The sequence below is a fragment of the Fringilla coelebs genome, assembly GCF_963513975.1.
Source record: "Fringilla coelebs genome assembly, chromosome: Z".
NCBI lineage: Eukaryota > Metazoa > Chordata > Aves > Passeriformes > Fringillidae > Fringilla > Fringilla coelebs.
In genome coordinates, this window is record NC_140031.1 from 51,418,515 (window position 1) to 51,433,409 (window position 14,895).

Below are 14,895 nucleotides of genomic sequence, written 5' to 3' on the forward strand. Positions count from 1 at the left end.
TAAAAGACACCCCCCCGGGTAACACAAAGTCACTCCCTTGTGGTCCCTATTCTCACTTTGACTGCCGCCCTGCAGGAAGTGTCTGCAAGAGAGGAAACCTAGGGCTTGTACTCCTGCTTATCTTAGAGAGGTGCTGGTGCTTTGGCAGCGGTGAAATGAAGATCTTCTCTGGGGCAGGGTTGGGGCAACAGTGCTGAAGTACAGGGTAAACTGATAGAGGCCACTCTGCTACCTTTCAGAGGTGATGAGAGAGACTGGGTAGCATGTGGGGAAGGGTTGGAGAAACTCCAGAAATCTTGAATTATTTCTGGTTGTGTTTGGGGTTAAAGTCTGAAGCAGTGGTACTGTATATATTGCATAAAATATTTTAACTAAACATCTGCACAAGGTTGGTAAGAGGTAGCTAATATTCCTGCTGAACCTATGTTGATGGCAGAGAGGTGATGGATGGCTTTTGTAGGACAGACTCACAGAACCCACTGATCTCCGTGGGTACTTTGTTAGCAGAGTGAGTGACACCCTTTTTCCTATTAAACCTAAAACGTCCACATTGTGTTTTATTTAAAAAAGTCTTTCCCAAAGGAGTGAGATTCAAAAGCCGGGCAGGAATCTCCGGGAAGAACGCCTCGGATCCGCAGGGAATGTGGCGCCAGGCGCGGGGCAGCAGCGCCCCCTGCGGGCTGGCGCGGGCACTGCCCGCGTGGCGGCGGCGCTCTCGAGCCCGGCGCCGTTTAAACACCTGCGGTTTTCCGGCCTCTGCGCGGCCAGTTGTGGAGCGGCTTTGGTGATACGGCTTTTGCTCGTGATACCGTTTAATACAGTTTTAAAATCGAGGTTGTTACTGAGGTACATTTTGTTCTGCATTTGTTGCTGATTAAGAATATGTAAAAGCCTTGTGTGGGTATCACCTGCTTACCTTAAAGGGTTAAACTAAAAGTCTGTTTATACTGTTGTATAACAAATATGTGCTTATTTCACAAGGGTGGTCAAATGAGTGATCTCATGGAAGAAAACTGCAAGAAAAGCTATTCTTCCCAGGAAACAGCCGCAGAAAAAAATGTGTCTCCTGCTGAGGACTGCTCAATAAGACACAAAAATTTGGTATGACTTCTCCAGTACTATATTTTTATCAAGATACTTAAACTTGCCTTCAATTTCTTCAGTCATTACAAAAATCAAGAGCTGGAGTCAGGAGGGAAATATCAGTAACAAGAACGGTGAAATGGATCAAGTTTCTAGTGCAGTGATTTAGAGGGCTAAGAGCAATTCTAAGTAAGTAGGGAAACAGTAGTCTTAGAGGAAGGAATATCACCATACCTTATTATTCTTTTACAACTTAAAATTGCATTATCTATGATCATGAATGGTGATGATGCTGAAAATCTACCCAGAGTCCAAAGCAGACGTGTCTGAATAAGGTACATGAGATTGCCCTGTATGTTTTCAGGAGAATGCAGCTGAAGATGCACAGCATCACCCCCTTGGAAAAAAGTGCACTCAAGTGCATGGACATTCCTGAATCACTGTATCAGCAGATTGGGCTGAATGGCCACTGCTTTCCCCTGAGAAACCTTGAAAGTGCTCAATTGTTTGTGGAAAATCACTGTGAACTCTGACAGTAATGACACCCTCTGGGGAAGCTAAGAGATGGCAAGGCAGCTCCATTTACATAACAGGAGAAAAATATAAATCTGTATGTATTTTTGTGCCTTTACATAATGAATGACAAGTGTACGGTCAAAGTTTACAGTCATTGTCCAAAGGGAAATTGTTTAATGTGATGCTTCTGTTTGCAGTGACTTTAGAAGTGTCTGTCAATACATGCGGACTATGTGGAATGGTAAAACACTGAGATAATATTTTAGCTTCCAAAAGTATTCTTCATCAGTTTTAACTAATTGTAAACGTGAATTCAATAAAATTGTCAGAAAAAACATCCTCCTATTTCTCAGAAAACCTTGCTCAGTTGAGCTTCTTTGTTTTTGTCTGTGTGTTGGGGTTTTTTTTCCTCACACTTATTGCTTGTGCAAATGTTTCCTTACTTACTAGTTGCTCCTTCAGACATTTTTCTTGCCCTCAGATTGTTTGGACATAGAAAGTTTCTAGGCACCTGAGTGAGCAGTGAAGATAAGAGAGAATCCTTTTGAGATGCTTATAATCAGAGTACTGGTTTTTACATTTTAGATGAAGATGAAGAACAAAACACATAATTCTGCCTCTCACATGGCAACTTGCAAACTCCATGCTGCTGTACCAGAGTCATGTGTTCAGAGTCATGGTTGTTCCATCGCCAGTCAGGATGCACAGTCGGTAAAAGGAATACTTGATTAATAGTTAGACAAACAAACAATATGATCTCATAAGTTACCAAGAATATTAATTTTAATGTCATTCAGAAGCCAGTGAGGACACTTGGCAGCTAATAAATATGTTTTCCAATTGTACTAATTACAAACTTTCTGTTGTTCACTTATAGCAAAAACTCGAGAAACAATTAAAATGCTTAGCCTTTCAAAATCCAGGACCTCAGGTAGCTGACTTCAATCCTGAAACTAGACAGCAGAAAAAGAAAGCATGCATGTCACAGATGAAACAAAATTTTTTTTATGAGTCCAAGTAAGACCTCTAATTTATTACCTGATTTACTTTAAAAAATGGCCGGTAGGCTGTTCAATTAACCTAAATGAAATTAATAAAAGCATTGTATTTTGCAGAGTGGTTTCTTGAAATCCATTTTGGGAAAACAAGATTTTTCTGTGTGACTTTAAGGGAATTTTGATATAATATGGCATGCATTCATTTTTTAGTACCAATGACTGTTGCAATTAGGATATTATGCTGCTATTTCATTTTGCTGTGAGTTTGTTAAAGACTAAATACTTGTTATACAGATGTTTTTCACATGTGTTTGGTTTAGTGTCTGAATGCATTGAAGCCTTGTCTGAAAATAATTTTTGTTCTCTTTCACAGATTTACAAAGAAGTATGACAAACATGGCAGGCTGCTTTGTAATGACATAGATTTATGTGATTGCCTGGAAATGGACTGCCTGGGTTGCTTCTATCCTTGCCCCAAATGCAACTCAAACAAATGTGGGCCAGAATGTCGCTGCAATAGAAAATGGGTTTACGATACAATTGAGACTGAAGCTGGGGATGTGATCAGCGAGCTACCATTTTTTGTCCCTGACTGATTATGTTCTGTTAGGTTTTGTGCCTGAACATTGTTCATTTTAATTCATGTTTTATTAAAGTAAATCACCACCTGGCAGAGGTGCTTGTGCTTTTTTATTGCTGCCTACCTAGCAAATTTCACCATTCCCCGTCAAGTCAAAGTGTGTATTTCATTCTTCTTCATCCTTGTGAGTTTGCTGAGGCACCTAGTCAATTCTTTCTAAACCTTGACTTTCTAAAATCTGAACTGTTATGGGAAGATAATTTTCTTACACTGGGAAGCTGAACTGCATTACTTGTAATGAGGGGTTTGTGCTGATTTCTCTGCTTGTTCAATTACTCAGATGTGTGACACAGCTTTCTTTTGTTTAGGGTTGTCCAAGGGCCTTCTCATCCTGATGCATTCATTCCTCGTATAGGTGAGGAGGGGGCATTTGAGATAACACTGTTCTTTGGAACTAGGTCACTACTTTCCATATTTTTCTGTATATTAAGCAAAGGAGAGTTGAAACAACTCTCTCTCATCAATTCTTTCTTGCTGTCCAGGTTGAAAAACTGAAACCAACATGTACAGTCCACACTATGTTTTTACAGCATGTGGCAACTTAAATGTCCACTGGTCATTAATTATATGGCTAAACAGAGTGGATGTTTTTCCTTCTGGACAGAAAAGTCTCTTTAGTTCCAGAAGTTTCCTCTTCAGGTAAGACATGACAGATGTTAAATACGATAACTTACACCCAGTCTTCTTGTGAGGTAGGTATTCTCATTCATGATAGGCATCCACACCCTTTTTGAGGAGTGAGTGTGCCTCTAGATCTTGAAGGCAAGAAGGCTGCAGATGGTTGTAGATGATTTCCAGGAGCATGCTGCTAGTGGAGGAATCATTCCTTGGGCCTAGTGCTTGTTTCTTTTTGAGGAGGCTCTCACAACTTTGAACATAGCAACACTTTTCTCCCTTGCCACAGGCCATTCTCTGTGACAAAGACCATCTGCTCCAAGACAAAGGTACCTTCCAATACAAGAAACTTGGGAACAGATCCCAAGCATATCTTCTGACACACATTTCCTTCTGACTTGCTACCTTGGAAATTTTTTTGTTCCTTTCAGCTAATGACACCTTAAGCTGGTATCATGCAGGCAGCATGGGTAACAAGCTGGAGGAGCTGGAAGTCATTGTGCAGTGGGAATGCTGTGACACAGTCACCATCAATGAAACATGGTGGGACAACTTGCACAACTGGACTGCTCTGATAGATGGCTGTAAACTTTTCAGAAGTGATGGGCAAGGAAGGAGAGGTGGGGAGGTTAGGAAGGCAGGGAGAGGTGGGGAGCCATGCAGGTTAGGAAGAGTTTTGGTTGTCTCAAGTTCAATGATTATGACAATAGGGTCGAGTGTTTCTGGACAAGAATCTGAGAGAATGACAACAAGGCAGATATCTTGGTAGGAATCCATTTTAGACCACCAAACAGAAGGGAGGGGCAGATCAAAAATTGTATAAGCAGTCTCACAATTGCTTGCCATTCCTCTCAAGGGGAACTTCAGCTTTCCAGATGCCTGCTGTCAATGCAATATAGCAGAGGGAAAACAATCCAGGACGTTCCTGGAGTATATGTAAGACCATTTTCTGACACAGCATGTCAGCCAAGGGGAGGCACCTATTGGACCTGTTGTTTGTGAGCAGAGAAGAGCTAGAGGGTGATATGATGATCTGAGGCAATCTTGGGTACACTAATAATGAAATGATAGAGTTTTCAATTCTCAGAGAAAAAAATGAAGGGGGTCAACGTAACCGCCACCTTGGATTTAGGAAGGTCTGCCTAGGGGTCTGGTAGTCAAAATCCTCTAGGAGGCAATCCTGAATGGCAAAGGAGTCCAGGTTTTTCAAGAAAAAAATCTTCAGGGTTCTGGCTGTTCTCATGTGCCAGAAGACAAGCTGATGTGGAAGAAGGCCATCCTAGCTGAACAGAGAGCTTTGGCTGGAATTCTGGATTAAAAAGAGACTACATCACCTTTGGAGTAAGGGGAAGGCAACTTAGGAGAACTACTAGGATATTGTGAGATTGTGCAGGGAAATAAATAGAAGGGACAAAGTCCAGAAATTAATCTGGCTACTGCTGCAAAAGACAACATAAATGTTTTTATGAATACACCAAATATTTTCATAAATACATAGAGAAGTGTTTGGACAATGTTCTCAGGCCCATGGTATAGCTCTTGGGATGTCCTGTGCAGGACTAAAAGTCCCTTCTGACTCAGCATATTCTGTGATTAGGTGATCACGAAAAAAAGAAGGCTGAGAAGGATCTCCTTACCTCAGAGATATGGGGAGATGCATCATGATAAAAGATGAGGAAAAGGCAGAGGTACTTAATGCCTCTGTCTTTAAAAGCAAGACAGGTTGTACTTTGGGTCCCCAGCCTCATGAACTGGCAGACAGGGATGGGGATCAGAATGAAGCCTGCATATTAAAGGGGCCATGACCACTGACCTGTCATATCACTGAGACACACCCAAGACCATGGGACTGGATGGGATCCACTGGAAGTTACTGAGGGAGCTGTCAGCAAAGTTCACCCAGCCACTTTCCATCATGTACCAGCACTCCAGGATAACTAATGAGGTCAGAAATGACAGAAAATTGGCAAATATGATGCCAATCTACAGGAAAGGTTGGAAGGAACATTCCAGGAACCATAGGCCTGTCAGTCTGGCCTCAGTGCCAGAGAGGGTCATGAAGCACATGCCTTCACTTGGTGTGTATGGGGCAACCAGGAGATCAGGCACAGCCAGTTTGGGTTTAGAAAAGGTAGGTCCTGCTCGACTAGTTTGATCTTCTTTTCTGACAGGATGACCCTGCCTAATGGATAAGGAAAAGACTATGGATGTCTACCTGGACTTCAGTAAAGCCTTTGACACGGTTCCCCACAGCATTTTCCTGGAGAAACTGACTGCTCATGGCTTGGACAGGGTCACTCTGCCCTGGGTCAAAAACTGGCTGGATGGCCAGAGAGAATGGCGAATGGAGCTACATCCAGCTGGAGGCTGGTCAGAAGTGGTATTCCCCTCAGTCAGCTCAGAGATGACACTAAGTTGGATGGGAGTGCTGATTTGCCGGAGGGTAGGAAGGCTCTACAGAGGTGCACAGGATGGATTGATAGGCCAAGGCCAGTGGGTGAGATTCAACAAGGTGAGTAGCTGGGTCCTTGGGTCACAACAACCTCATACAGGAGTTGGAGAAGAGTGGCTGGAGAGCTGCATAGAGGAAAAGGACCAGGGGTGCTGGTCATCAGCAGCTAAACATGAGCCAGTGTGTGTACAGGTAGCCAAAAAAGTTATTGGCTGGTGGTGTGGCCATGAGTACCAGGGCAAAGATTGTCCCCCTGTACCAGGCAAAGGTGAGGCCACAGCTTGACTGCCGAGTCCAGTTTTGGGTTCCTCACTAGAAGACAGACCTTGACTCTGGAGCATGTCCACATTCTGGAGTGAGTCCAGAGAAGGGCAATGGAGTTGTCGAAGGATCGGGAGCACAAGGTCTATTAGGAAAAGCTAAAGAAGATGGGGATGTTTAGCTTGGTGAAAAGGAGCCTCAGGGGAGACCTTATGTCTCTCTACAACTATCTGAAAGGAGATTGTAGACAGGTGATGGTTGGTCTCTTCTCTTGGGTAAGAAGTAAGAGGATGAAAGGAAATTGTCTCCATTTGCACCAGGGGACTTTTAGATTGGATTTTAAGAAAAACTTCACCAAAAGGGTAGTCAGGCAATGGAAAAGGCTGACCAGGGAAGTGGTGGAATCACCATCTGTGAAAGCACTCTACCAGGGAAGTGGTGGAATCACCATCTGTGGATGTGGCACTTGAAGATGCAGTTTAGTGCTTGGACTCAATAATTTTAAAGGTCTTTTCCAACATAAACAATTCTATGATTCTATAAAAACAGTCACTACCAAAAAAAAAAAAAAAACCAAAACCAAAAAGACCAGCATAGGAATGTCTCCTATGGTGGTTAAAACACTCTGTTTGGTAATTGGATCTGGTGATGTTCTCTCATATACTTCACTGGTCCCCAGGTATCCTTTGACTTCTGCCAGGAGTCCGAATAGCCCACATAATTTCTTTAGGTAGGTGGAAATCCTGCCCATAAGTCAGGACTCAGGAATTATTTCTTGTTCCAGATGTGCCACAGATTCATTCCAGATTCAATGGAACAAGCTGCTCTTCAAGAAGATAAAGTTGATTTAAATTGACAGGAAGATGGCAGCCTTTGACAAAACTTCAAGATCTGAAATGGACAGGTTTGAGTTATCATCTATTTCTTTCTGTTTTAAGGCAAAAACCTGAATAGTTTATTGTGGGAATCCATAAAATCAGAGAGTTTTAGGAAGATGGTAAAAAGACAGGCCTCAGATACAGCAGAATTGTGAAGTGCTAAAACAGCAGAAAAAATCATGGGAGATAGAACAATAGAGCTGTGTAGTTTGGCTTTCTAAGTTGCAAAAAGTTTATTTTAAGTAAATATTTAGAAGGTTAAGTATGAATAGTGCTCTGTGCTTTGTCTCTTATAAATGGGCCATTGTCTTCAAGAATAGACCACCATTGTTTTAACCAAAGCTACATGCGGTTAAGGTGATTGGATAGAACTACTCTCAGTATACTTTTGCTCTATGTAATTAGCTAAGACAGCTTTATGATATGTTGTAACATTAAGTTTCTTTGGCCTACTGCCTGAACAGTGAGCTGTTAGCATCTCTCCATTGTCATAATCATGTAATGAGATTAATGCTGAAAAATAAATAGCTCAAGATGCTTGTCACAGTAGCCTTGTCCCATTCGTGTCTGTATATAAACTGCCGGTGATCGTTTATCACATGGATTCCTGTGGTAAGGCTACATGTTACATTTTCAGAGTAATGTGGTTAATACCAGATTGGTGCAAATCCCATTGTTGAATTCATTTGTGTTACTCTGTGGTTTTTAAAATGGACTGTGACTCAGTCACAGTGACAGCTAAACAAAGTCTGAGTCCATCACACACTTATTGCAACCTTGGAAATGAAGCACAAAAAGAAAATAAAAGAAAGTTGAGAACCAAGACAGAGAAATAACAGAGCAGAGGCAGTTCTGCTGTGGATTGAAAATAACTCTACTATTGCAATAATTCTCCTAACTTTTCCCCAAATTCCAAATGAGCAGTTCAGAGTGCACAAGTGTAATTCTATTACGACAGATGTACATGGGGAAAAAGAAAACATGTTATACATATTTTTATATGGATTGTGAAAGTTAGTGGTAGGTACTAATAGCAACACAGTGCCCATATCTGGCAGTTTTCTTAGGCAATTACACAACACCACACTGAATGACATTACAGTTTTAAATCCCTTAAGAGAAATGCCAGAGAACATTTTGTAGTCTCTTGAGAGATTGGTTATGCTCCAGATGACATCAGATCATCTTACAGCTTATGAATCTAAAGAGATGTCTGTCTGTCTGTCTGTCTGTCTGTCTGTCTGTCTGACTGTCAAAACAGTCTAAACAGAATATGATTTTCCGTATGGAATAAGTTTACTCTAGAAAACTGTTTAAGGGAAAAGAGATCAATGAACTCTTCCTTAAGGTCTGTGTGTCCTCCTCTCTCTTCCCAGTTCATCCCCTTCTCCCTAGATTATGCACTTGAAACAGCTTATGACTCTGTGAATTTACTTTTCCTGTCTTTTCCTTGTCCATGTGGCTGCTTTACTCATGGCTAGCAGTGATCCCATTGTGGTTTAAGGAAAGGGGAGAGTATTGATAGATACATAATGAACTATACCCTAAACTAAGATACCATCTCTCAGTCTCTCAGTTCTATGCCTAAAAATTGATTCAGTTTGTTTAATTTGAAATTATTGTGTCTTCCATTGTATTTCCCTTGCTTACAATCATTATCTGTCTGGGAGGAGATAGTCACCCTCTGCTTTATTAGATGTTATTACTACAAAGAAGCCAGTCTCAGGGAAATGAACAGTGTGTTCCCATATGATTTTTGCTTAAGGATGCTTCTTTCCCTTCTAAGCTCCTTTGTACTTGGGCATTATCTTATTGGAGTTGTTTTAATTCCAAAGACTACACTGTGCATCTCCTGCCTTTTATAAACTTGAAAACTCAGAAAATAAAATAAGACCTATGCATAGCATCTTGTTGTTTGCCTTCATTGCAGTGAGTTAGACAACAAGCTAGGAATCTATACACTAAAGACACCCTATTTAACAATGTGTCTAGCTCTCTACATATGAAGCTGTTACAGCTCTGAGGAAAAAAACCACAATAACTGTCCTTTCATATTGTATTGGATACTTACTGCTTCTACAACAAAGGCCAATTAAGAGGAAGTATTAATAGAACTATTAGCATGTGGCTCAGAAGAGGTAAAGGCAAGAACCACTGAATATTATGCCTTTTAAGATGTGAAAGTATGTGAAAGACCATAAACATTTGAAGCTTTATTGGGTGAGTTAAGAGACAGGAGTTTTTAATATGGCAGACCAAAGCTGTACTGGGGCACAAGGCTGGGCTAGTTAGCCAGCTGTAGCAGGACCACCCCTCTCTTGTCTGCCTCTATTTCTCTGCTGCTAGAAGGAGCACACAATGCTGATTTTTCCCTTGCTTGGTATTTGCAAATCCTTCATGCAAAGTTCCACAGTGAAAACCTGTATAACATAGCCCTTCTGAAACATAGACTAGGAGTAAAATAGATTGTAACACTGTTTCTGCACATTGTAAAACAATGGGCAGAAAATTGAGATCTTCTTTCCCAAACTAATCTCCTACGATTTTATATAAAAATTGTTATGGGATTCCTATTCAAATGGGGACTTAACATTAGATAACTTAAGTAAACTACTAAGTATTCACTTTACCTTCAGTACTTTAAAACAGTGAGAAACACTCAGTCCTGGGAAAAGTCAGATCTGTGGTTCCAGAAAGTCTACATATTTCTGTTACAAGACCACTCAACTGTTCCTCCTGGCTTAAAATGAACTTCTGCATATGGCAAAGTGCCATTCAATCCCACTGCATCATTAAAGCATTAAAAAAAAAGAGAGAGAAAATAAAAAAGATACATTTTTGAATTTTTTTGCTGACAATTTTCTTTATCCTTTTAAAGACCTCCTGTAAGAACACAATTGAACTTTGTCTATATCCATCCATACTATGGTAGAATTCAGATTTGACTCACTTTAGGGCAAAAACCAAAAGAGATGGACTAAAGAAATACAGGCCAATGCTTTCTGAACAAATATTCAAATATCCTTAAATATATATTTGCACCAGATGCATTACAATTGCTACAGCTCTTTTGAGTTGGCACAGCAGGATAGGGAGATGAGGGGAGAGCAGTGGATGTTGTCTAGCTCAGCTTCAGCAAGGCTTTTGACATTGTGTCTCATAGCATCCTTGTAGTTAAGCTCAGGAAATGTGGGTTAAATGACTGGACAGTGAGATGGATCATGAACCAGCTGGAATGGCAGAGCTCAGAGGATCATGACCAGCAGAACAGAATCCAGGTGGAGGCCTGTAGTCATTGGCACTCCCCAGGTATTGATACTGGGTGGAGTCTTACTCAGACTGTTTGTCCATGACCTGGATGGAGGGACCAAATGCACCCACAGCAAGTTTGGTGCTGATACAAAACTGGGGGGAGTGGCTGATCCACCTGAAGGCTGTGCTGACCTTCAGTACAACCTTGATAGGCTGGAGAGCTGGGCAAAGAGAAACCTAACAAGGTTCAAGGAGGGCAAGTGTAGAGTGCTGCACCTGGGGAGGAATAACCCCGAGTACCAGCACAGGCTGGGGGCTGACCTGCTAGAGAGCACCCACTCTTTTTGTCTGTGTGCATAGAAGTGTGCATGTGCTATACCAAATGTGGGAGAAACGCTGCTCTCCTAGATTCTTAACTGCTTAAATTGTTTAACTTAAGTTATAAGTTAAATTAAATGCTGTTGAATTGAAGAACTGTTTTAAATGCTATTAAAATAAGTGCTGTTGGGCCTTTGGGCTGTATTCCCGTTTATCCTTTCCCTCTCTATCCTCAGTGTGCCTTGACCATCTGGTAAGTAGTAGAGAGGGCCTGTAGAATCTATCATATTAAACGTGCTTTTATTGATACTTTTGCCAGTGATTCTTTAAACAATCTTAAAACACTCATTCATGACATGGGGGCAAGTGCAAACCAGTAACAGATTAATGGATGTTTGAGAAATCACATTTTAGAATTCTTATTTAATAACAGAAAAGGTATTAGGATAAAAAGTTGTACAATGGTTCACTTGACAGCATCTTGTCAAGTTAGCTTCATTATTTATTGTTTCTAATCTCTCTTTCCTGTGTTTCTTCAGTGAGGGTCTGAACACAGAATCATACAGGGTAGAAGAAGCCTCCAGGGCCCCCAAGTCAAACCTCCTGTGTGAAGCAAGTCCAGCTGGAGCAAGTTGCCCAGGTGATTCTTAATGTTCATTCTTCTCATTATTAATTTTAAATATTCATTTGATGCAGGAAAGTGTAAAAGAAAGCACTTTAAAATAGGTCCAAGTTGTAAAGCTAGAGAATTGGCAGCAAACCTGAGCAGCACATCCAATACCTGTATCAACTGGAACTTTGTGAAATAAGTAAGAAATTGCTAAGACTTCCAGCTGCCCTTGCTCATTTTGCCTGAACAAACTTTATAAAATTCTGCTCTTGGGGGACATTTCCTAGAACAAAAAGATATGTTGGGTTTTTTTCAGTGTGGAGCAATGCACTCATTTTTCTAGCCAAGTAAATTTCTTGCAAAAATATTGCTTTTTTTGGTGTTTTATAAGAGTGCAGAAAACCAGATTAAATAGTTGAATATAATTGTATTTCATCCCAGAACAACAGCTTGGAAAATGTAATGGCCATTCATAACAGTGACCGTGGGCGCAGCTTCTGGTAAAAGTTTGTCTCAGTTTAAGACAATTTAAAAAGTAGACAGACTGAAATGAATTACCTCCCCTTATAGCTTTAGCCAGTTCCTATCCACCATAAGGAGAAATTAAAATGAATAGATGTAAGTGAAAAAAATAACTGTTTATTAACATGCGAAACAGCAACAGGCAAAAAATAACAGTGAATTATCCTTAGATACAAAATTGCTAAATCTCACGGGCCCTCCAGGAAAAAAGAGAAACTTAAAGTGGTGGAGTGACCGCCCCTCCAGGATGGTGGCCCCCACAGCTGGCCACGTAGCTTGAATGATAAAGGCAAGCTGGGGGCAAACCGGTCCTGGGAAGGTAGGAGCTTACAAAGCAAGTCTGGCAGCAGACAGAAATCAGGGGCATTGCTGGGTGTGACTCTGGCCCCACAGAGTCAGGCTCTGGTTCGTTGGGTGTTGGTGCTGCTGTCTCTCTGTCCCCTGTCCTCCACGGGACTCTGCTGGCATTGGTGCTAATATTCCTGAGCCATTGGTGTTGGGAGGGAGCAGCAGGGAAGAAACAGTGTCTCAGCACTGAGGCGTGGTGGTGACCCGACCCTGACGGGCTCAAGCTTTGCAGTCGACAGGTATTGCAAAATTCACTCTGAAACGGGTTCTGATTGTAAAATGCAGTTTTTTGGGTTGCTACTGTTGTGAGCCCAGAAAAACCCACCTGAAATATCATCTGCCTTGAGCAAATGCCACGAGGGAAAAGAGCACTTGGCTTGGGTCGTCCAGCATTTTAAAGGGCACCACCACCACCTGCCATGCAGTTCTGTTTCTGTCTGTGGCACTGGGCTGTTTTGGGCATAGATATGGAACCCAATAGCATTTTGGGTTACCCAGGACAGAGTATAGCACAAATGCGTTTAAGTCTCAGGCAAGAATTCTCAGCTTTCAAACTCCCTTGGAATATGGCCATTTCTCTCATGTTGGTTTTTTTCTTTTTTTCTGCTAAAGTTTCTTCTTAAGGCCAAGTCTATTTAATCAGACATTATCTCTTCAGATGTTCTGGCTGCAATGGTGACCATATTGAAGCTGACCCTACTGACTAAATTCCCTTTAGTTAATAGAGGCAAGATTTCAGCATATATGTTTATAAAATATTTCTTCACAGTACTCTCAAAAATTTCCAAACTTTTCCCACATGTCTCTTGAGGTTACCATCATTTATTACCATTTATTACCTTCATGACACACATTATGCAGCCCCATTCAGAAGAAGTCTTCAAAAGACTTTTCATATCTTTAGTTGGCTTCCTAGGAAAACAAGGCTTATGCTGCCTGTTCCTCTCTTTGCTCATCCCATTGTGTTTGATTCTGTTTTTCAACTTCAGACAAACCTGATGGAAAATAGAGGTTTCACAGATATTCCATCCATTCAAGTGGAGTAGAAACACTCAATTCAATGCTTGAAAGTTAACGGTTCTGTTCATGTAGCTTGAGAACCTTGTACTTGGCCTGACACAAGGCACGGTGTGCTCTGGGTCTTATGCGGGGGAGTTCAATGGCGTGGGATGGGGTGGGACTTTGGGAGTGTTACCTGGGCACAGGTGGTTTGGGGAAGGCGGGAGCCGTAGATGCCATGGCCTCCAGAACAATTCACTGTTGCTGTACGGGTGGCAGCTTGCTTTGACAGGTTCATGGCCTACAAGCAAGGATGGTGATGGCAGGTATTTCAGTGCTGACGGCACACACCCACATGGGAACAGATGTCCTTGTGGAGCCTGAGGGACTGAACAGTCCCACACAGTGAGGGCCCAGGGGTGAGACTCAGGGATGAGCACTCGTCCCCGCTGCCTGCTGGTGGGCACCAGGGCGGCTCGGACCCGGCCCCGCCGGGGGTTCAGCCGCAGCCCGGCGGAGCGCCGCCGGCAGCGCCCTCAGGGCTCGGCACCTTCTCCCAGGCTACCGGCGGTGGGGCGAGAGGACACAGCCTCAAGCTGCGCCCGGTGAGGTGAAGGCTGGATCTAGGGAGGAATTTCTTCCCAGAAAGTGTGCTTAAACATTAGAATGGATTACCCGGGGAGGTGGTAGAGTCACCGTCCCTGGGGATGTTTAAGGAAAAACTGGACGTGACATTCCAGTGCTGTAGTCTAGCTGACATGGTGGTGCCCGATGATGGGCTGGAACAGGACGATCCCAGATGTCTTTCTCCACCGTGTTTCTCTGGGTTCGCGCTGCCCTCACCGAGAGCGGCGCGGCAGCGCTTGGCCCTGCCAGGCCGCCGTCGGGGGCGGGCCCGCGCCGCAGCCATGGCGGCGCCCATCGTGCCGGAGAGCGACAGGTACCGGCGCTCCGGCGGCGCCGCTCCCGCTGGGCCGGGCCGGGGCGGGGCGGAGCAGAGCAGAGCGGGTACCGCCGCGGTGCCGGGGCGCAGCGGGGCTAGGACTCCTCTGACACTCTTCCCTCCTTCCTCCCAGCATCCGCAGGGCCGTATCTCTGCTCAACGCCGTGGACCCGGGCCGGTTTCCGCGGCTCCTCTCCCGCCTTCTCCAGAAGCTGCACCTGAAGGTTGGCGGGGCGCGGGGAGTCGGCTGGGGGTCGTGTGACTCTGGGCTGGGCTGGGCTGGGCGGGAGCGGGAGCTCGGCGGTGCTGGGAGGACGCGGGGCCGGGCCCGGCCGGAGCTTGGGCCGGAGCCTGAACACAACCTCCGCCCCGCCCCGCCCCGCTCCTTCTCAAGGATTTTAAATCTTGATTTCTTTCATCACTAGCTCTTCAGAACTGTATCGGGGAGGTGAAGTAAAAG

General features: G+C 43.3%; 2 protein-coding genes across 2 annotated transcripts in view; both read left to right on the forward strand.

Annotated features, from left to right (window-relative positions):
* Positions 1-990: 990 nt before the first annotated feature.
* On the forward strand, positions 991-3,193 carry ARL14EPL (ARF like GTPase 14 effector protein like; the record flags this gene model as incomplete). Its single annotated transcript, XM_084225405.1, has 3 exons — positions 991-1,101; positions 2,477-2,616; positions 2,971-3,193. 3 exons carry the CDS (start codon positions 991-993, stop codon positions 3,191-3,193), a joined length of 474 nt encoding a protein of 157 aa, XP_084081531.1.
* An 11,189-nt stretch (positions 3,194-14,382) lies between these two features.
* The window catches only part of COMMD10 (COMM domain containing 10), a 110,211-nt gene continuing 109,698 nt past the window's right edge, over positions 14,383-14,895 (forward strand). The window contains exons 1-2 of the mRNA XM_084224968.1: positions 14,383-14,432; positions 14,569-14,659. Of these exons, the coding sequence (XP_084081094.1) occupies positions 14,401-14,432; positions 14,569-14,659 (123 nt within the window). The 5' untranslated portion in view covers positions 14,383-14,400. The remainder of the gene's footprint in view (positions 14,433-14,568; positions 14,660-14,895) is intronic.